Source organism: Cyprinodon variegatus, unplaced genomic scaffold (genome assembly GCF_000732505.1).
Source record: "Cyprinodon variegatus isolate N-32 unplaced genomic scaffold, C_variegatus-1.0 Scaffold686, whole genome shotgun sequence".
NCBI classification, from domain to species: Eukaryota; Metazoa; Chordata; class Actinopteri; order Cyprinodontiformes; family Cyprinodontidae; genus Cyprinodon; species Cyprinodon variegatus.
In genome coordinates, this window is record NW_015151139.1 from 167,967 (window position 1) to 185,527 (window position 17,561).

The window sequence follows — 17,561 nt, forward strand, 5'->3', positions numbered from 1 at the left end:
TGCTGTGTCCGGTTCACACCAATGTTAAGCGGTTGAATAACTGCAAGCACAGCGTTCATTTGATTCACCATGTTTTTCACATCAGCTGTGAGATGGGCACGCATGGAGTTGCATATTAACAGCGATGGTGATGAGTGGAAAAGAAAACAGCTGGTCTCCTTACATTCAGCCACTCTTTCATCATCTCCTCAGTGAGGTGGTCTCAAAAGTCCGCAGTAACAACACATATAGGGCGCACCGCACCATAGGGCGCACCGCACCATAGGGCGCACCGCACATTTTGAGGGGAAAAAAAGACGTTTATATGCGCCTTATAGTCGTGAAATTACGGTAATATAAATATAAAAAAAAAATGTTTTATTGTGTGATAATATATATATGTATATCCAAATTAAACTGCCATTTTCATACTAAGTATACAAAATTAATTGGTTTTGATATCAAATCCGTCTGATTAATAAAAGGCTGCCTTCACACTGCAGGCCTTAATGCTAAATTCTGATTTTTTTTTTGTGTAAAATCCGATTTTTTATTATTTTTTTTTTATTATTATTTTTGCATTGCCTTCACACTTCCAAGTATTTGCGACTTGTATGTAATCTCCTGCATGAATTGCAGTCATACAACCTAAGTGTCCCGCATGCGCAGTAGAGAACGCAATAAAATCACAAGCAAGCCTGCTCTTTGTTTAGGGAAGTAAACATGGACGGTAGCGCTGGAGCTCGTCTAGCAATCTTTCCCAACCTTAAAAACTCAATCTTTTCAAGATGGTTTCAAAAAAAAAAAAAAAGACTGCTCTTTGCATTATCATCCGCCATGGTTGTTTTTTTTTTTTTCCCACTTCTGCATAGCAAGACACAGAATAGTGACCTTTGTTGTGTATTAATGATGTTTAGGTTGGATAAATGTGACCTGAACGTTCACACACAAGCAGTGGTGTCAAAAGTACACACATTTGTTACTTAAGTGGAAGTATAGATACTGCACTATCTATAACACTCTGGTAAAAGTTGAAGTATCAGCTTGACCTCTTTAATCAAGTAAAAGTGAAAAAGTATGTGCTCCAAAAACTACTTAAAGTATAAAAGTATAAAGTAAGCTTTAAAAAAAAAAACAGCCAGATGCCACTATATGGATTGAAAGCTAAATTTTTTGACTTTTGGAAAAATTGTTTGAGACCTCCTGCTTTTTTTCTGATGATTTCCTTTAGCTAACCAATGAGTGTTTGCGTTATATGACTCATCCAATCACACTAGTTTTCACTAGATGTGGGTGGCGCCAATGATCTGCATTGGATGGCGCACATGACGTGAAATAAATATTTATAAACATTAAACCGAACCAAAGAGTAACGAGTAAGGTTTTTTTTTTAAATGTAAGGAATGATATGTACAGATACTTGAGTGAAAATGTAATGAGAAGAAGTCAGGAGAAAAATAAGTAATGGAGTAAAGTATAGATCCCTAAAAAGTGTACTTTTCAGTAACAAAGTTCAGTTCAGTAACAAAGTATTTGTACTTGACACCTTTGCACACAAGTCGCATTTGAAAAGATCAGATTCGTATCGGATTCAGGACCACATAACCTAGTGGCCTGGGTTGCACTGGAAAAAATTGGATCTGTGTTATTCAGACAGCCATGAAAAGATCAGATACAAGTCGCATATGAGCAGAAACATCAGATTTGGGTCACTTCAGGCTGCTGTGTGAACGTAGCCTTAGAAACCTGAAATAAACTTCTAACTTTTTTTTTCTGCCTGTAAAGAAGCTGGAAGCCATATTTTTAAAAATCTACTCTGATGCCTTACCTTAGTGCGAGTTTGTTGATTAGAAAAGTATTTTGAATATTTGTAAGACTGTAATTTCAAATGAAAGGCCTACAGGAATCAATATTTGGTTGGCTGTAAAATCTCAGATCCTCCATTTGATAGTCAGCTTGCCAACAGTCAGATGAATTATCTCAGTCCTTTATGCAGATGCGTAAAGATGGATTTTAATGACAAAGTTGCCAAAATTAAAGGAATAGCACTGGAGGATACAGTGGAGATGGAAAAGTGATGATAAAAAAAACAAATGTTAATCATAATTTGTATCATTGCATTAATAAAAATGATGCTACAAATGAATTATTTCCAAATGTCCTTGACTCCTACTCAGAATAGTTGTCACCTCTATAACTGGATGGATCCAGGTTCTTAATTCTTGCTGGAAGGGCTTTGATTGGACAGACTGGCATCTTGCTCTGATTGTTAATGATGTTCCTCTTTTCTAGAGAACAACTAATATTGGCATTTTAAGCCAGATAATTTGGACATTAGTCTAACCATCCCCCGATGTGTGCTGCTGATATTTTGGGACTGATTCTTAGAATCTATATAGCTTTTTTCCCTTGTTTAGATGTTAAAAATTAGACAATAACAAATAAAACATTAACAATGGATGGCAGATGGAGGGAGCAGCATTGAATATCCTCACATGAACTCAAAGCAAGGCTCCTTAATGCAGTGATGAATCTATGCAATTGAACGTAGAAGCTAAACCAAGGTAAAAAAAAATACTAACGATGGCCTAAAGCAGTGGTCTATCTCTACTCTGTTCCTCATAGTAATCTGTTATAAAAATCACTTTTGTTTATTTTGAAGTTTCTTCACTGTTGTCATGCTTCTTTATGAAGCTTTAGCCTGATAATATATATTTTTAAAAACCAAGAAGATATAAGAAAAGACCTCTTAAGGAATAAGAAGCAGCAGCATCATGCAGTTTATTTACTATATAAACACGAATTGCCTTTTTCAGATATACAAACATGCAATAAATGACTGTTTGCTTAGTTATTTGTTTTCCAATACCAAGAAGAGCTTGTTAGGTCACCTCTGGTTCTGCTTTTCAACACGAGAACACAAAAGAAACTGATATTCAGCACTAGACTGCAAAAAAGGAGCGCCATCATTAATCTAATCTATTGTTTGACGAGGTCTATCTTTCTTTGTAAGCTTGACCATCTTATGTGATGACACAACATTTTAATGCCTCCAGGCTCTCAGCATCTCCCATCTGACTAATTATCATTTCTGCATCTTTCTTGCTCTGAGGGACTGTTTTGTGTCTTTCCCCCTACCTCATTAATCACAGGTGACGGAGCTAATGATGTCAGCATGATCCAGGTAGCGGACGTCGGCGTGGGGATATCTGGGCAGGAGGGCATGCAGGTAAGGGTGAACTCAGTAAGCAGCAGATGGAGATCCTGGGATAGAGACATGAATGTGGAGGAAAATATTTTTCTTTCTATATTTTATTCGTTTTTTTTGTTGTTGTTGTTTTTGTTGTGTTTTCCCAAGTTAAGTTAAGGTTAAGTCAAAGGGCTATAAATAGATCGGCTTATGTTGTGCCGAGTCAGGAGACTGAGCAGAGAGAAGCAGCACAGTTTGAGCTCTTCTGTGTCCGTTTCACATATAAGGTCTCTGAATATCTTTGGAATCTGCTATAAATCTGTGGATCAAGGGTGTAACTTTCTGATTAAAGTGGGTGGGGACACTCGGGTGGTAGGTGATGGGCCTACAGTTACTCAACCCGAACACTTTCATAACGATTAACTGCCGATTCCAATGCCAAAATCGATATATCATGCTTCCCTAGAAATACAATTTCAATTCAATCATCCAGAAAAAATATGGATATGCTGCATTTTAAATATAGCATAGCATATTTATTTCTTGTAAACTTTCTGGTAAACTTGGAGATATATTTTATTGCATGTTGAATATCTCAGTAAATCTGTTCTACCTTTAAATCTGCAGCTCTTCCTATTTCTCTTTTTAAAAAGATTTATGAACCTCTTTACTAATATGATGATGCCAGAAACTACATTTCAAGATATGTAGAAGCTCTGCAGCCCGATTCCATCTGTACAACAAGAAAACTTGTTAATTTTAAACCTGTAACTGGGAGTCATGGTGCTCTGAGAAGCCAAGATTTTTTAACTAATAAAGAAGAACAAACTATGTTTTCTCAACCTTCTTGCATTATAATACTAACTTGTATAAATTTACAATCTGTTGCCATTTTTAACTGAAAAAATTCTGCATATCTAACAAACTGATTTTTCAGTGGTATGATCTCTAATTATTTTAACCAAACAGTCTATCTTTTACCTAAACATCGAAGTAGATCTCTCAAAGCAATAGATCCACCGACTGAAAAACGCTCTCAGCACAGATAGCTGCACCCAACCTCTGTTACCTTTGGTTAAAGAAAATGAGCGGAAAGGGGGAAAAAAAGCAGAGATTATTGTCAGTGACATGTCCACAGAAGTCCTTCATAAAGTTATGCCTGTGCTGTGGATATGTCCTTCCTGTCTGGTTTTGTAAAATATCCAGTTTCAGATGAGTTGGCCAATGGAGATTCCCAGATAACTTCCTGCAGAGATCTCAGCCTCAGGCTGCTTCATACTGAGCTTTTTTCCTGTTCTGAATGTGTGTAATTGCTAATACCTACACACAAATGTAAATATATTCACAAATGTGTTGATTTAACAAAAGGACTGTAATAAAATTTGATCCATCTTTAGTGAATTCTTTTGAAAATCCACTGCGATTTCTGTATATTGACTTGCTCTAGCTTTTGGCAACAAGTTTCTTTTTTTTTTTTCTTTTTTTTTTTTGCTGTCCGCTCTCTGCTGTCGTGCGGAGGTTGTGTAAATTCACTAATTGATTATAAAGGTTAGGTATTTGTTTGCAGAGCCGGATACAGCGTAAACTAAGATCAAAAATCGGGATAAAATTTTTTCAACCTGATACCTTGAATCTTAGATTAGATTAGATGAGCTTTATTGATCTCACAGCGGAGAAATTCACTCGTCACATATTGGCAGAAGTTACAGAAGGTGCAAACAGGGAGGAAAAAGTTGCATTATGAATAAGCAATATATATACAGTATATCCAGGTATATACAGTATATCAAGATAAATATGATTAAGGTGCAAGTGTACTTCCAGATATTTGTAACTGACCAGCTGCTGCCTTCCTTTTTCTTTACTATGTTTTTTTTTTCTACAATGTTCTCTAACAAAAAAAATGTTTAGCTTTTCAAAGCAGAGAATAATTTCAATGAAAATTATTAACTCACAGGTAGACTGTTTACCTCTTGTGTGACTCCTGATTTAGCTTGGTTACTCTGAAAATACTCTCTATTTTAGGACTGCGTTTTTGTTTTTTATTATTATTAGGCTGATTTGTCTGACTAGTTGTTAGGAGGCTTTTATAAGAGCTGAACACAATGTAAACAGGGTTTCTGGTGTTGAGAATTTTGATGGTTTTATTTTTAATGAGGAGTTAGCAGAATCCCTATCGGAAGGCCGTCTTCAGGGAAGGTTGATGAATGAGGCTGACAATATTGTCCTGCTACAGTAGCCAATCCCAGTTGGTACACAATCCGTTTATGTTTTATGGCCTTGGAAAGATTACACCAATTACAGATTGATTAAACAGAGGCGGTTTAGTGGCGTGGGACTAGAGATGATGACGACTGGAGGAGGATGATGCTGAATCGGGGTCACCTCTGGTTGTTTTTTCAGGCAGTGATGGCGAGCGACTTTGCTCTCCCACGTTTCCGCTATCTGCAGAAGCTCCTGCTGGTGCACGGACACTGGTGCTATTCCCGACTGGCAAACATGATCCTGTATTTCTTCTACAAGAACGCTGTGAGCCCATTTAACTGCTGCACATTTGAATTAAAAACCCATTGTAAAAGTTCCTCACATCAGTTCCTCCCTTTGTTTTGTTTTGTTTTGGTGTTTGTCCTGCAGATGTTTGTGGCGATCGTCTTCTGGTATCAGTTCTACTGCGGCTTCTCTGGCTCGGCTATGATCGACCAGTGGTATCTCATCTTCTTCAACCTGATGTTCTCTGCCTTTCCTCAACTTATCACCGGCACTCTGGACAAGGACGTGTCAGAAGAGACGCTCCAGCAACTACCTCAGCTCTACGTGAATGGCCAGAACTCAGAGGTCCGTTCTGACATTATATCTCACTAAGAGCTCTCTAACTGTTTATAAACCACAATTTTTCACATATTTTCTTAAATTCCTTTCAGTTTGTTGTATCCGATGTTCATGCATTGTTCTACTTTAACATCCCAGCAGCGTAGCATTCAGTTGAATGATTTTTGGAGGCGAAAGAAACGGCATTTATTTAAGACAAATGGTTAAAATGTTTCTATAAGCTTCCTTTAAACATCTTTGTTAGCAATTAACCCGGTTATCATTATTGGATATAACTAAAAGTGTGATTCTTAGAGACATAGACCCATAGATTTGAGTTTTTTTAATCCAGACTATCACCGCTCCGAGTCGTACTACTTTTTTTTTTTTTTTTGAAGAAAATTCTTTCTTTGTATTCTCTATATTTAGTTTCCACTTATTACATTTTTAGCACTGTCTTATGTATATTTCTGCTCATTATTGTGCTTCTAAAATTCTACAACCATTTTCTAGAAAAAGTACAAGAAAAAAATTTCACAGACCTAAGAAAATGGCTTTTATCTGTCCAACAAGCATCGGCTCTTTGGCAAGTACCTGACTACAACTTAAATACATTTTATGTATCTTACATTAACTGGCATAAGTTGATTACGTCTTCTTATTAAGCAATTTTAGATTGTAGACATTTTTGAAGGGTTTTAAAAGGTGGACTGTATAAGATGTTGTAGATGTAATAAATGAAGCACATTATGATGGAAAAGCTTGAATGAGGGAAAGGCTTCATAGCAACACTTTGAGTTGGAAATCCCAACAATAAGGAAAGAAGTTTCTTAATTAACAGTTATAAAGTAGAGCAGGGGTCCGAATCCAGCAGCTATGAAGCCCCATGTCAGACCTTAACTTTAGCCAATAAGTGGTTAAAAAGACATTTTGCTTTTTTATCTTTTTTCCTTGTCTTTTTTTAATTAAATACATCACCAAACAATGGCACAAATAATGTAAGGACTATTGTTTTTTTAAATGTGTAATTTTAGGGTAATGTTTTTGTTGCAAACATTTTTTTTTTAATTTCCTTTTACACATTGTTTATGGTTTTCTTTATGTTGGAACCTAATACCAAAAAATTTACTTGCTGTACTTTTAGTTGAACATAAAAACACATTTTCTATAAGATATATCTTTAAAAAAGGAAACCAACAAATGCTAGTTTGTTAAATGTTACTTTTGTGACTTTAAACTTTGCTGATGAAGATTCTCAGTTATCAAGGTCATAATCATTCCAAAAAAAAAAAAAAAAATTAAAAAACAATCCACTGGACTTTGTTTCCATGTCTGAAGACGTTTCGCTTACCATCCAAGAAGCTTTTGAGAAGCGAAATGTCTTCAAAGTTGGAAACAAAATCCAGTGGATCATTTTTTTTACTTTTTTTGTAATGACTCTAACCCAGTTTTGTTTACTGGCACCAAGGTTGAAGAATGGCTCTCAAGGTCGTGAAGTTTGCTGATGCCTAAACTAGATACTATTTTATTTCACAGATTGAGTTTTACGAATTGCATGTTCAACTGATACTTATTCTTTGATTGCAGTCTGGTTTGGATTCAATTTTTGCTGCCAGCAATTCGGAGAAAGTTAGAGTAGAACTACAGCTAACATCTCTATCATTGATATTTTTTCTACTGTTTGAAACCGTAATGGATTAGATAGACAAATTCATTAGAGGACATTAAAAGAAACAATGAAAATATTGCTTTAGCTTTAAAGGTGAGCTGTTTAACTGGGAGTTGTTATATCTATTTTGCAGGAATATAAGCCATACATGTTCTGGATGAACATGATCGACGCCTTTTACCAGAGCCTGGTGTGCTTCTTCATTCCTTACTTTGTGAGTCACAATTTGATCTCCTTCAGCTTGTCTCTGTTTTTATTTTAAGTTTTGTTTTGTGTTGGGTGCTGTTTCTTACTCGTGGTTCCCTCTGTCTCCACCCTGATCTCCTGCTAACCGCCCCTCAGGCCTACGCTGACTCAGACGTGGATCTGTTTACATGGGGGACTCCCATCACAGCTATAGCTTTATTCACCATCCTGGTGCATTTAGGGATTGAGACCAAAACCTGGGTAAGCCTCCTGCTTTAAACTCTGATAGTTTCTGCAGCTTCATTAGCAATCCTGCTTTGTGTGAACACTCAATCAGAAAATTCATTCAATAGCCCCCAAAATTCTTTGTTTCTCTGCTGATTGGCCCTCTCCAAAGCCTGCTTTCACCCCCCCCTTTTTTTAATTGTATTTTCTTGGATGCATTTCAGACAGTTTTTGCTTCCAAGCCCCTCACTTGGTATTTTAAGTGACAGCAGCGAGAACACTTTTCACTTCCTCCATTCAGTAGCTATGAGCCTGTAATTAATGCCTGGAATCCAATTTAATGACCCATTGTAATCACATGCTGTCGGATCAGCCAGTGTGCTTTGCTGCAGCTCTGAGGGCGTGTGTGTCCACCCACCATGTGCTGCATATAGTGAATTTAAGGTTTTCAGTGGGCTTCAGCTCTGATTTTGCAGTTCAAAATGTGAAAAAAGTTGGATAAACTATTTAAACAAAAAAGGTCCAAAGTTATACTCCAAAAACACAGACAGAAACGACAGTCTTTCAGTAAGATATGCAGTGGAAACTGATTACAATTTTTTAAATAAATTTTTTTATACAAAAAGAAATCATATTTGGAGACATGTTTATTTGAGTCTGTCTCCTTCGACACCCCAAACTACACACCACATCACAAACATTGCTAGAATTATGAAATATTTGAGCAAAACTTCAACAAATGCTGCTTTTTTCTGTGACACCAACCTGTTTGACAAATGATAGAAATAGCTGTTTTATTAATAAAACTAATTTTGACTTGAAAGAAAGCATCATGGCATATGAAGTCAGAATTTTGTGCACAATTGTGATAAATACTAACACAAGCAGTTTTATTTGAAACAGTGAGAGTAAACAACCCACCACACATTTTGAACCTTTCCTTGCTGCAGATTTAAAGGTTCCAACAAGCTATATTTTTGAACATACACAACCATGCCTCTCTACGGTGGCCCTGAAGTGCAAATAGCAACTACAAATCTAAAAGCGCAACTACATTAAGGAAATCGCAACTACATAAAGCAAAGCGCAACTACATTAAGGAAAACACAATTACATTAACCTACCGGAAAAGGTAGGTACCAGTGGGAAACATGTCTGGTTTTAATCCGGTCGTCCCTTTTTTCTCGTATGAATCCATCCTTCGTGCTCTATCTCCCCCTCTAACTTGTTTTAAATTGTGCTGTATTGATTCCCATTAGATGAGCAATTGTTTTGTTTTTGTAAACTTCCTCTGCAGACCTGGATGAACTGGCTGTCGATAGCCTTCAGTGTCGCCTTGTTCTTCACCGCTGCTCTGTGCTACAATGCCTCCTGTCCCACCTGCTACTCCCCCTCTAACCCCTACTGGACCATGCAGAGGCTGCTGCAGGACCCTCTCTTCTACCTGCTATGCACCATCACACCTGTGACCGCGCTGCTGCCTCGGTACGTTTTGCTTATTTGCAGATAAGTTAAAGCATGTGGTCTCTAAAATATTTATTATCTGTGTTTTGAAAAAAATATTTATTTTATTGACACCAGATGGTCTTGTTTGCTCCAGGAGCCTGACATTAATCGTTGGGAGTAGCGCTGAAGTATGTCCTGATGTCTGGCTTTATTTTCTGTTCCAGATATTTCTACAGGGCGTGTCAAGGCACGCTGTTTCCCAGCCCGGTGCAAGCTGGAAGGCAGTTAGATAAGCTCCCGTCCGACACCCGCAGGAACATCCTCAGTCTGAGCAGGGTCAAGATGGGATCACCGCTGAGCCCTGAGCCCCACTTCCTGTCGCTCAACAAGCCCAAAGATTGCCAGAAGAGCGCATCAAAGGAAAAACAGGGTTCTGTGTTACAAACTAATAAAGAAAAGGGTCAAAAAAGCCCGTTGGTGTCTTCACGCTGTGAGAAACACCCCACAGACCTCCACCCACAAGCCCCTTCAGAACCAAACATTCCTTCATACAGCAGAAACAGTCCTCAGCTGTCCTGCAGGTCCAGCAAAGATTGTCTGGATGAGACTTTACAGCCATCCGACCAGAGTCTGTCCAGCAGGATCACTTCCACACCTCTGGTCTCACGGGCCGACAGCATCCACCTGAACCTGCCCGCTGACAGAGCCTCACAGTCTGTTAAATACACAAGGAGCTCAGAAGGAGAACTCTGCTCCGACCAGAGGGTTCAGCCAGCACAAAGAACCCTGCAGGCGGCAGAACCGGGTCTACACACTGCCTTATGATGTCTCACAGTGCAACCTCTGGCAAAAACTATGATGCAGCTTGTCTTTAAGTAGAGTCAGTAGTTTTACCATCTAACATTAAAACATTTAGCAGCTAAACATTCTCTGAAATACATAAACATTTATTGTTTTGTATTGCTGTTGTGTTTAATGACTCTTTTTTTAGGGTCAAGTAGAGGAAACACTATAAAACACCTGATTAGAGCCACAAACAACTACAAAACCCCCCTCCAGTGCTTATTTTATCGCTTTAATAGTTTATTGTAGAGTTGGACTAATCAGCTTTGAAGACCTTTTTATTCACCTTTAAATTGGATTTCTGCTCTTCGATATTTCATTTTTAAATATTTTTTGAGACATTGACCTAAGTCAATTTTTATCACCTCTAATTTCTCTTTAAAAATCTGTGATAAAAAGAAATAGATATTTTTCTAGCCTTCCTTCCCTGATAAGGCGTTTTTATTACTAATTATTATTCATTAATATTTATAAGAGAAGAAGCAACAACATGTCATCTGTCGGGAAAACCTGTTGTCATAACATGGAATTTTATTACATGTCTTATTTTAAAACGAAGACAGAATATTATTTTATTGCAATTTAAAAAGTAGCATTTTGGCTAATATGGTTGACGTTAGCATGACCAGTATTAATATTACAACACTGTCCGTTTCTATTTGTATCTTTATTCTCAGCTTTATTTCATCTTTGTAGAGCTGTAAACATTTTCAAATCCAGAAAGTCCAACAGATTTAAAAATAAAAAATTAAAGTGGTGTTAGCCTTCCTGTTAGCTGCACTCTCCCACAGCCTGATTTGCTCAGAAGCTGACACTTTGAGTCCTCCTTTCTCAGTAAATCCTCTACAGCAATAAGTGCTGTTGTCAGCACAGCCTGTTAACACTTACAGTGCTTCCTCTGCTTGATCTTAAAAAAAAAGTGGTATAATTTACATTTCCCCTATTGCTTCAAGTAAAAACCAAAAAACATCAGAAAGAATAGTTTCTTCATATTGCCAGGGGTTGTATGCTACTAATACTCAATTTGCACAATATTTCTTTTTTTAATCATTTTAATTGTTTTCTTTTTTTTTATTTCTTTGGTATTTTCCTCTTTATGCATAAGGTACTTTTCTGTGTTCAGATAAGTCATTTACTTCATAGATTTGAACTGGAAAATCTGAAAGTTTTTAGTTTTCCTCCTGAGACGCTTTTAGGTCTTAACAGATATGCATCTCATTATTGATCAGGTGACTTCGCACAGGGAGAGAATGAAGACATTACACTGCTGAGTTGTTTGGGAGGTCGTTTCCTGTCAGCTCAGCCTGTAGGGGCATTAAAACCTGGAACAGACACCACAGTGACCTTGAATCCTTGCTGGAATGACTACCAAGGAAAATCCTCTTAGATCCTCTGCTGCTTTTATACCCAATCTGACTATGACTGGGTGTGATCAGTGAGCTCAGCTTTTTTTCAGTACAATTTTGACAACGTATTTGCGCTGCAGTAACTGATAAACAGATCGTTGATTTCAGTCTGTGTCCACAGTTCAACAGTGCAAATCGTTTTAATTTCACGTTTATTTTTAAATGCTGAGACCCTGGTTTAAGGGTAAACAACAGTTTTCAAAACAGGATTAAGAAGCCTTAAAGCCTTAACTGCACAATAACCTTTTTATGCACACTTTTAGATTTAAGACTTTCATTAAGTGGGAATAATTTCCACTTTTTACTTTCAAAATTCAAATTTCCCCCTTATTTCTGTTCATTGGTTTACCCCGACCGTCTTTATTTAGAAACCTTCCAGAGTCCATGATGCCTCGCACTTTAACTGTTTTTAAGGAAGAGAAACAGGCCCACAGCATCACAGATCCTCCCTCTTTGTTTGCAAGGAATCTAAATTGCTTTGGCAAATTTATTTTCTGATTTCAGTCTCATTTGAGTAAAATACACACTTCCTCTACTCATTCCAGTAGATATTAGCTAATGCCATTTTTACATTTGTTATGTTAGGACTTACAAACATCTTGGCGGCATGGAGATCGCTTTGAATGGTTGTTATGGAGACTTGATGATCCTAGGATCCCAGTCTTTTCATCAGTTTTCTAACTGGGGGCAAGATATTTGGCGAAATATTTTAAGCTTCTTATCAAGCAGCCCGTGGCTAGAGAAAACAATTTTTGGTCGTCTCATGGTCAAAGCCCAGAAAAACTGGAGGTTGTTAATCTATAACCTATAAAAGTGCTACATTTATTTATCAGGAATGCTGCTGAACGTTTGTGTCTTCCAACAACTGGACAGTTTTAAATCTGAAGTCATTTTCACACAATCGCACCAAATGTTTTAAAAAGAAACCAATCAGATTTCCTGGCTGCCATTGGTCATGGTGCTGTAGTTAGCCACATAAAAGGAAGGTGGATCAAACCACCTTAAATAAGACTAATTGAAATGACATGTCGTTTTGCTGACTCAGTGGATTTCTCTGCACTGACAGCTAATTTCAGTTAAAGGAAAATAATAATCGGGCCTCTATTGTTAAAAACCCCACAGTTGTTTGTTTTAGTGGTGTTTGGATTTAAATAGTTATTTTAGTAAGTCTTTTTTTCCAGTTTTTTGGATGTTATTTGCCAAATTATAGGCTTTTATTTCTAAAATCATCTTTGGGATAAAAATAAACAGGAGTTAATACAGAAGTGTGCCAGTAATCATAAAAAAGATATCAGCTCTAGGCCAGTAATTTGAGTATTTGTGTGACTTAAAGAAACAGACATTGCCAAGATAAAAAGTGAGGGAAAATCAAATTAATTTGAGGTTGTTTTTTTTACTCAAACTGCACAGATGTTGGGGTTTAAGTACCTTTTTGATAAGATATAAGAAGCATTGCTGTTATTGAGAAAATATTTTAAGGGCTGACCTTGCTACTAGCTAGCTCTAGCTAAGAAAAGCCATATAGCAGTGTTTATTTAAAAACAAATTTATGTCCTTTTATTATATCAAGAAAGAAATATGCTGTTGTCTAGATACTTATTTGGGTTTTCTCTTTGGGTTTGGCTCTTCTAAAGTCATAGCAGGTTTTAGAAGAGCTAGGCTGTGAGCTTCTAACAGGTTTACTGCTAGCCTTTAATGCTAAGCTAACTGTTTTCTTGCTGTAAAATTGCTCTCAACCAGCAAACAGAATACAGTTAAAGTTAGCAGCCTTTGCAAAGTAAAGGTTTTCACAGATTAAAATTGTCTTCAGAAACATATTTTAAAGTTTCTGTGAAGCTGTAGCAACTTTATTTCAGTCCAAAGATAAAGGGGCCTTGAAGCCTATGTTAATGAAAACCAGTAAAACCTCCAGTGAGTCACTGCTCTTGGCCTTAAGGTGTTCTCCTGTTTACCAGCTGTAAAGTCATGTTTCATGTTTTTGGTTTTTTTCTTACAAGTGGGATATATTGGTGACATTTTGAGCCTCTAGGAGGCAACATTTCTTTCCAGTCTAAGTTAAGCTTAATTTGTATTTTTGTGGCTTTTAACTTGATAACTAAGAACCAAATGAGCAGGTATAATATCATTTTTGACGGTGCAGTTCATTCCCAGCTCCTTGGAATGTCATATTGGGAGCGTCTTACATGCTTGTGTTTCGCTTATCTGTATCTTCCTGCCAGTTTTTCGCTGTAAACCAAATCCCCAGGGCTGGACGGTCTTTCCACATGAGATTCCTGAAACATTTGCACTTTAAAACTTTATCAGACCAGTCATGGAGAATTTCTGTTGTGGCACAATGTTATTGTTGCAACACAATAGGCTAACAGAAATTGTGGGGTGTTATTCTGCTTTTTTTTTTTTTTTTTTTTTTTAAACCAAAAGATTAATATGTTCCAACCGGGTATGGGAATTTGCCCAAATTCAGCCATTTTATTGCGAAGCTTTGGTAGCAACGTTTTAACTGGTTTTGACGTAGTTCAGTGTAATTTTGTAAAAAGTAAACCAAATACCAAAGATAATTTATATCTGACTTATTTTTCTTAGCAACACTATGTGCCTTGACACTGGATAAGAAAGTGCTGAATCTGTTTGGATATGATTGAGCATTTTTTGTTTGTACAGATATTTATGAGGCTGAGTGGTGTCTTCTGCTCCTCGTGTTTGTTTTTTTCCATTACTTTTGCACACAACTTCGTTCTCTGGTATGTTGTCTAGATTGAGACTCCTCAGTCTGTTCTGTCTCATCTCTTCTACTCATCCTGTACTCTTTGCTTCACACCGTGTGTGCCAGAAAAAAGCTGTCGAGTTCTGCTGCATTGCTGATTTCTACCTATTGCAACATTAAGCTTTTATACAGCTTAAAGTGATAATTGTTTGGTTTTTTTTTTTTTTGGGAGGTTATTCCTATTGATTTTCTCTACACTAACAGACATACATAAAGAGGGGGATCGTCTGCTTTTTGTTCTTTGGTGTAAATAACTTTTCCAGCCAGTTTCTTGTGAGTAAAAAGTTAGGAGGAAATTGTGAATTGTATCGGTTCAATAAAGAATGTGGAAATTAGCAAGGATCGGATTTCCGTTATTTCAAATTTTCTGCCTGGGATCAAAATAAAATGCCAAGAATAAAGCATAACTTTAACAATATTGTTTTCATGGGCAGCAAATCTGTTTATATTGCAAATGATATGTTTTATTCACTGTATCCTTGTTTTGATGCATTTATCTGAGTGATGTTAAACCTGTCATACTGTATAAGGGACTTTTAAGCTCATTGATTGATTACAGACCTCTTATCCTTCTAAGTAGGACAACTTGCACAATCAGTCACTGACTAAATACACTGGAAAAAGAAAATGTCTTAAATTAAGTGTATTTACCCGTAATTTGAGTAGGTAAATTGGATACTTTGCCAATGGAATGAGTATTTTTACTCTTAAATTAAGATAATTAGATAATATGCACTTGAAATAAGGGAATTGTTTTTTCTTATTTTAAATGTATACTGTCTTGTTCCATTGGTAAATTCAAGAAAAAATGCACTTATTGTAAGAAAGAAATGACCTACTTTGGTTTAAATTTTTTGCAGCGTTCACAAGCTACAATGGTTAAAAACGGTGTAAGAGACAACTTCGCCAATGGAAGGAGTATTTTTACTCTTAAAATAAGATAATTAGATAATATGCACTTGAAATAAGACAATGCAATTGTGTTTTATTTTAAATGTAAATTGTCTTGTTCCATTGGCAAAATGTCTCTTTTACCTCCTTAATCCAAGATCAATTGCACTTTTTTTAAGAAAAAAATTACTTATCTAGATTTCGATTTTTTTCCAGTGTACCTTATTGTCCCCACTGTAGCACTAGATCAGGGAGTAACTAATTAAAAACCAGCAGGGTCTGAATAAATAAAATCAACCAGTAAAGCTTCGGAGACATTTTTAATTATAATCTGTTACTTTAAACATAATTTAACACTGAAATTAAATTAGGATTTTATGCATCCATTATACATTGACATTTTAAATAAAAACAAAAAAATAGAAAAATGTTCCACTTTAAAATCTAAAGTAGAGCACAACAATCGTTAATTTTGGTATATAGACAATTTCCTGATTCATATATTTTATAAAACACCTGAACTATCATTTTTTTGTTTTTTCTGTCTTAATGAGAGCAGTGGGCTTTAGGCTGCCCTTCAAGGCTTTAAAACCGGGTTTGAATGGAGACAAAGCCATTCTAAATCACATATTTTTTAAGAAAATTAAATGATAACTTATACTTTTTAAAAGCGTAACAAATTTACAGTGTGTTGCTCAACCATCTAAATAAAGTGGATCTGGTTTACCAATCTCTTCCATGGTCATAGGTTAATATAATCACCTGCTGGCTGTTTCTAGAATAATGTGCTCTTAGGAGCTTCATGATGGCGCTATGCTGATTCAAAACATTCTCAAACCTCCTGCAGAGTCGATATCTGCAAGAACCTTTCATAGAGAGTTTCATGGATTGGTTTCCTGTGGTTGAGCAGCTGCAATAAAGATGTTGCATTGGATGCAGTGGTTGGTTGGTTTGATTACAACACTGGAAAAACATTATTCAAAACAATCTTAAATTACGTGCATTTACCCTTCATTTTAATAGGTAAATTGGATAGTTTGCCAATGGAATGAGTATTTTTACTCTTAAAATAAGATAATTAGATAACGTACACTTGAAATAAGACAATGCAATTGAAAATTGTCTTGTTCCATTGGCAAAATGTCTCTCTTACCTCCTCAATCCATGAGCAAATGCACCTATTTCAAGAGAAATATCTAGATTATACAGATTTACATTTTTTTCCAGTTAAACCCACATTTCTATACTATTACCAACTTTGGTTTAAATACCACGCAGAAGCTCAAGTAGGGGTCAAATCATGGTGTCAAGCATGTGGCTTATGAACTCAAAGCAGCAGAGGTACATGGAGTGATCAGATGGATAGTCTAGAGTTTGGTGGTTCCCTGGTTGTTTCAATGGGACGGACTTTGGCCCCTGGGTTATGGTGAAAGGAACTCTGATTGTTTCAAAAGACCAAGAGATTTCAGACAACTCCATTCTTCCATCTTAGTTTGAACAGTTTGGAGACGGCCCTTTCCTTTTCCAACATGGCTGTACACAAATCAAGGTCCATGAAGAGACGGATGAGTGTTTGGTGAGGTTGATTGGCCTTTACAGAACCCTGACCTCACCTCGAAAGCTTTTGGGGAGTGGTGGCCTAGTGGTTAGGGCATAGAGCTTGGAATCCTGAGTTCAAGCCCCACTCCCACAGACTGCCATTCTGGGTCCCTGAGCAAGACCGTTAACCCCACACTGCTCCCTAGGCACCCCATGATGGCAGCCCACTGCTCCCCAAGGGGATAGGTTAAATGCAGAGATATATTTCTCCAATGTAAGATCAATAAAGTCCAGTTATAGAAGAAAAAAAAGACAATTGCTGTTATTGAGTAAAGATTTTAAGGGCTGACCTTGCTACTAGACAATTTTAGGATGTACTATGACAGAGACTGGGAGCTAAAAATTTGTCTATTCACATTACTAATGTTTATCTAGGAGAACGGTCTGAAATCTTTACAGTATAAAGACGCTCCTAAACCTGATCAAAAGCCTTCCCAGAGGAGTAGAGGCTGTTACGGCTGCAAACACATCGACCAAAGTTATATCAAACTCCTGCGGGTTAGGAATGGAATGTCTCTAAAGTTGATAGGTGAGTGAATGCTTTATAAATATAAG

General features: G+C 36.8%; 1 protein-coding gene across 1 annotated transcript in view; it reads left to right on the forward strand.

The window, feature by feature from the left end:
- atp10a (ATPase, class V, type 10A) overlaps positions 1-14,872 on the forward strand; it is a 70,362-nt gene extending 55,490 nt beyond the window's left edge. The window contains exons 15-21 of the mRNA XM_015394456.1: positions 3,132-3,208; positions 5,573-5,698; positions 5,804-6,004; positions 7,780-7,860; positions 7,989-8,093; positions 9,355-9,542; positions 9,728-14,872. Coding sequence (XP_015249942.1) covers positions 3,132-3,208; positions 5,573-5,698; positions 5,804-6,004; positions 7,780-7,860; positions 7,989-8,093; positions 9,355-9,542; positions 9,728-10,328 — 1,379 coding nt within the window. The 3' untranslated portion in view covers positions 10,329-14,872. The remainder of the gene's footprint in view (positions 1-3,131; positions 3,209-5,572; positions 5,699-5,803; positions 6,005-7,779; positions 7,861-7,988; positions 8,094-9,354; positions 9,543-9,727) is intronic.
- The last annotated feature ends 2,689 nt before the right edge of the window (positions 14,873-17,561 follow it).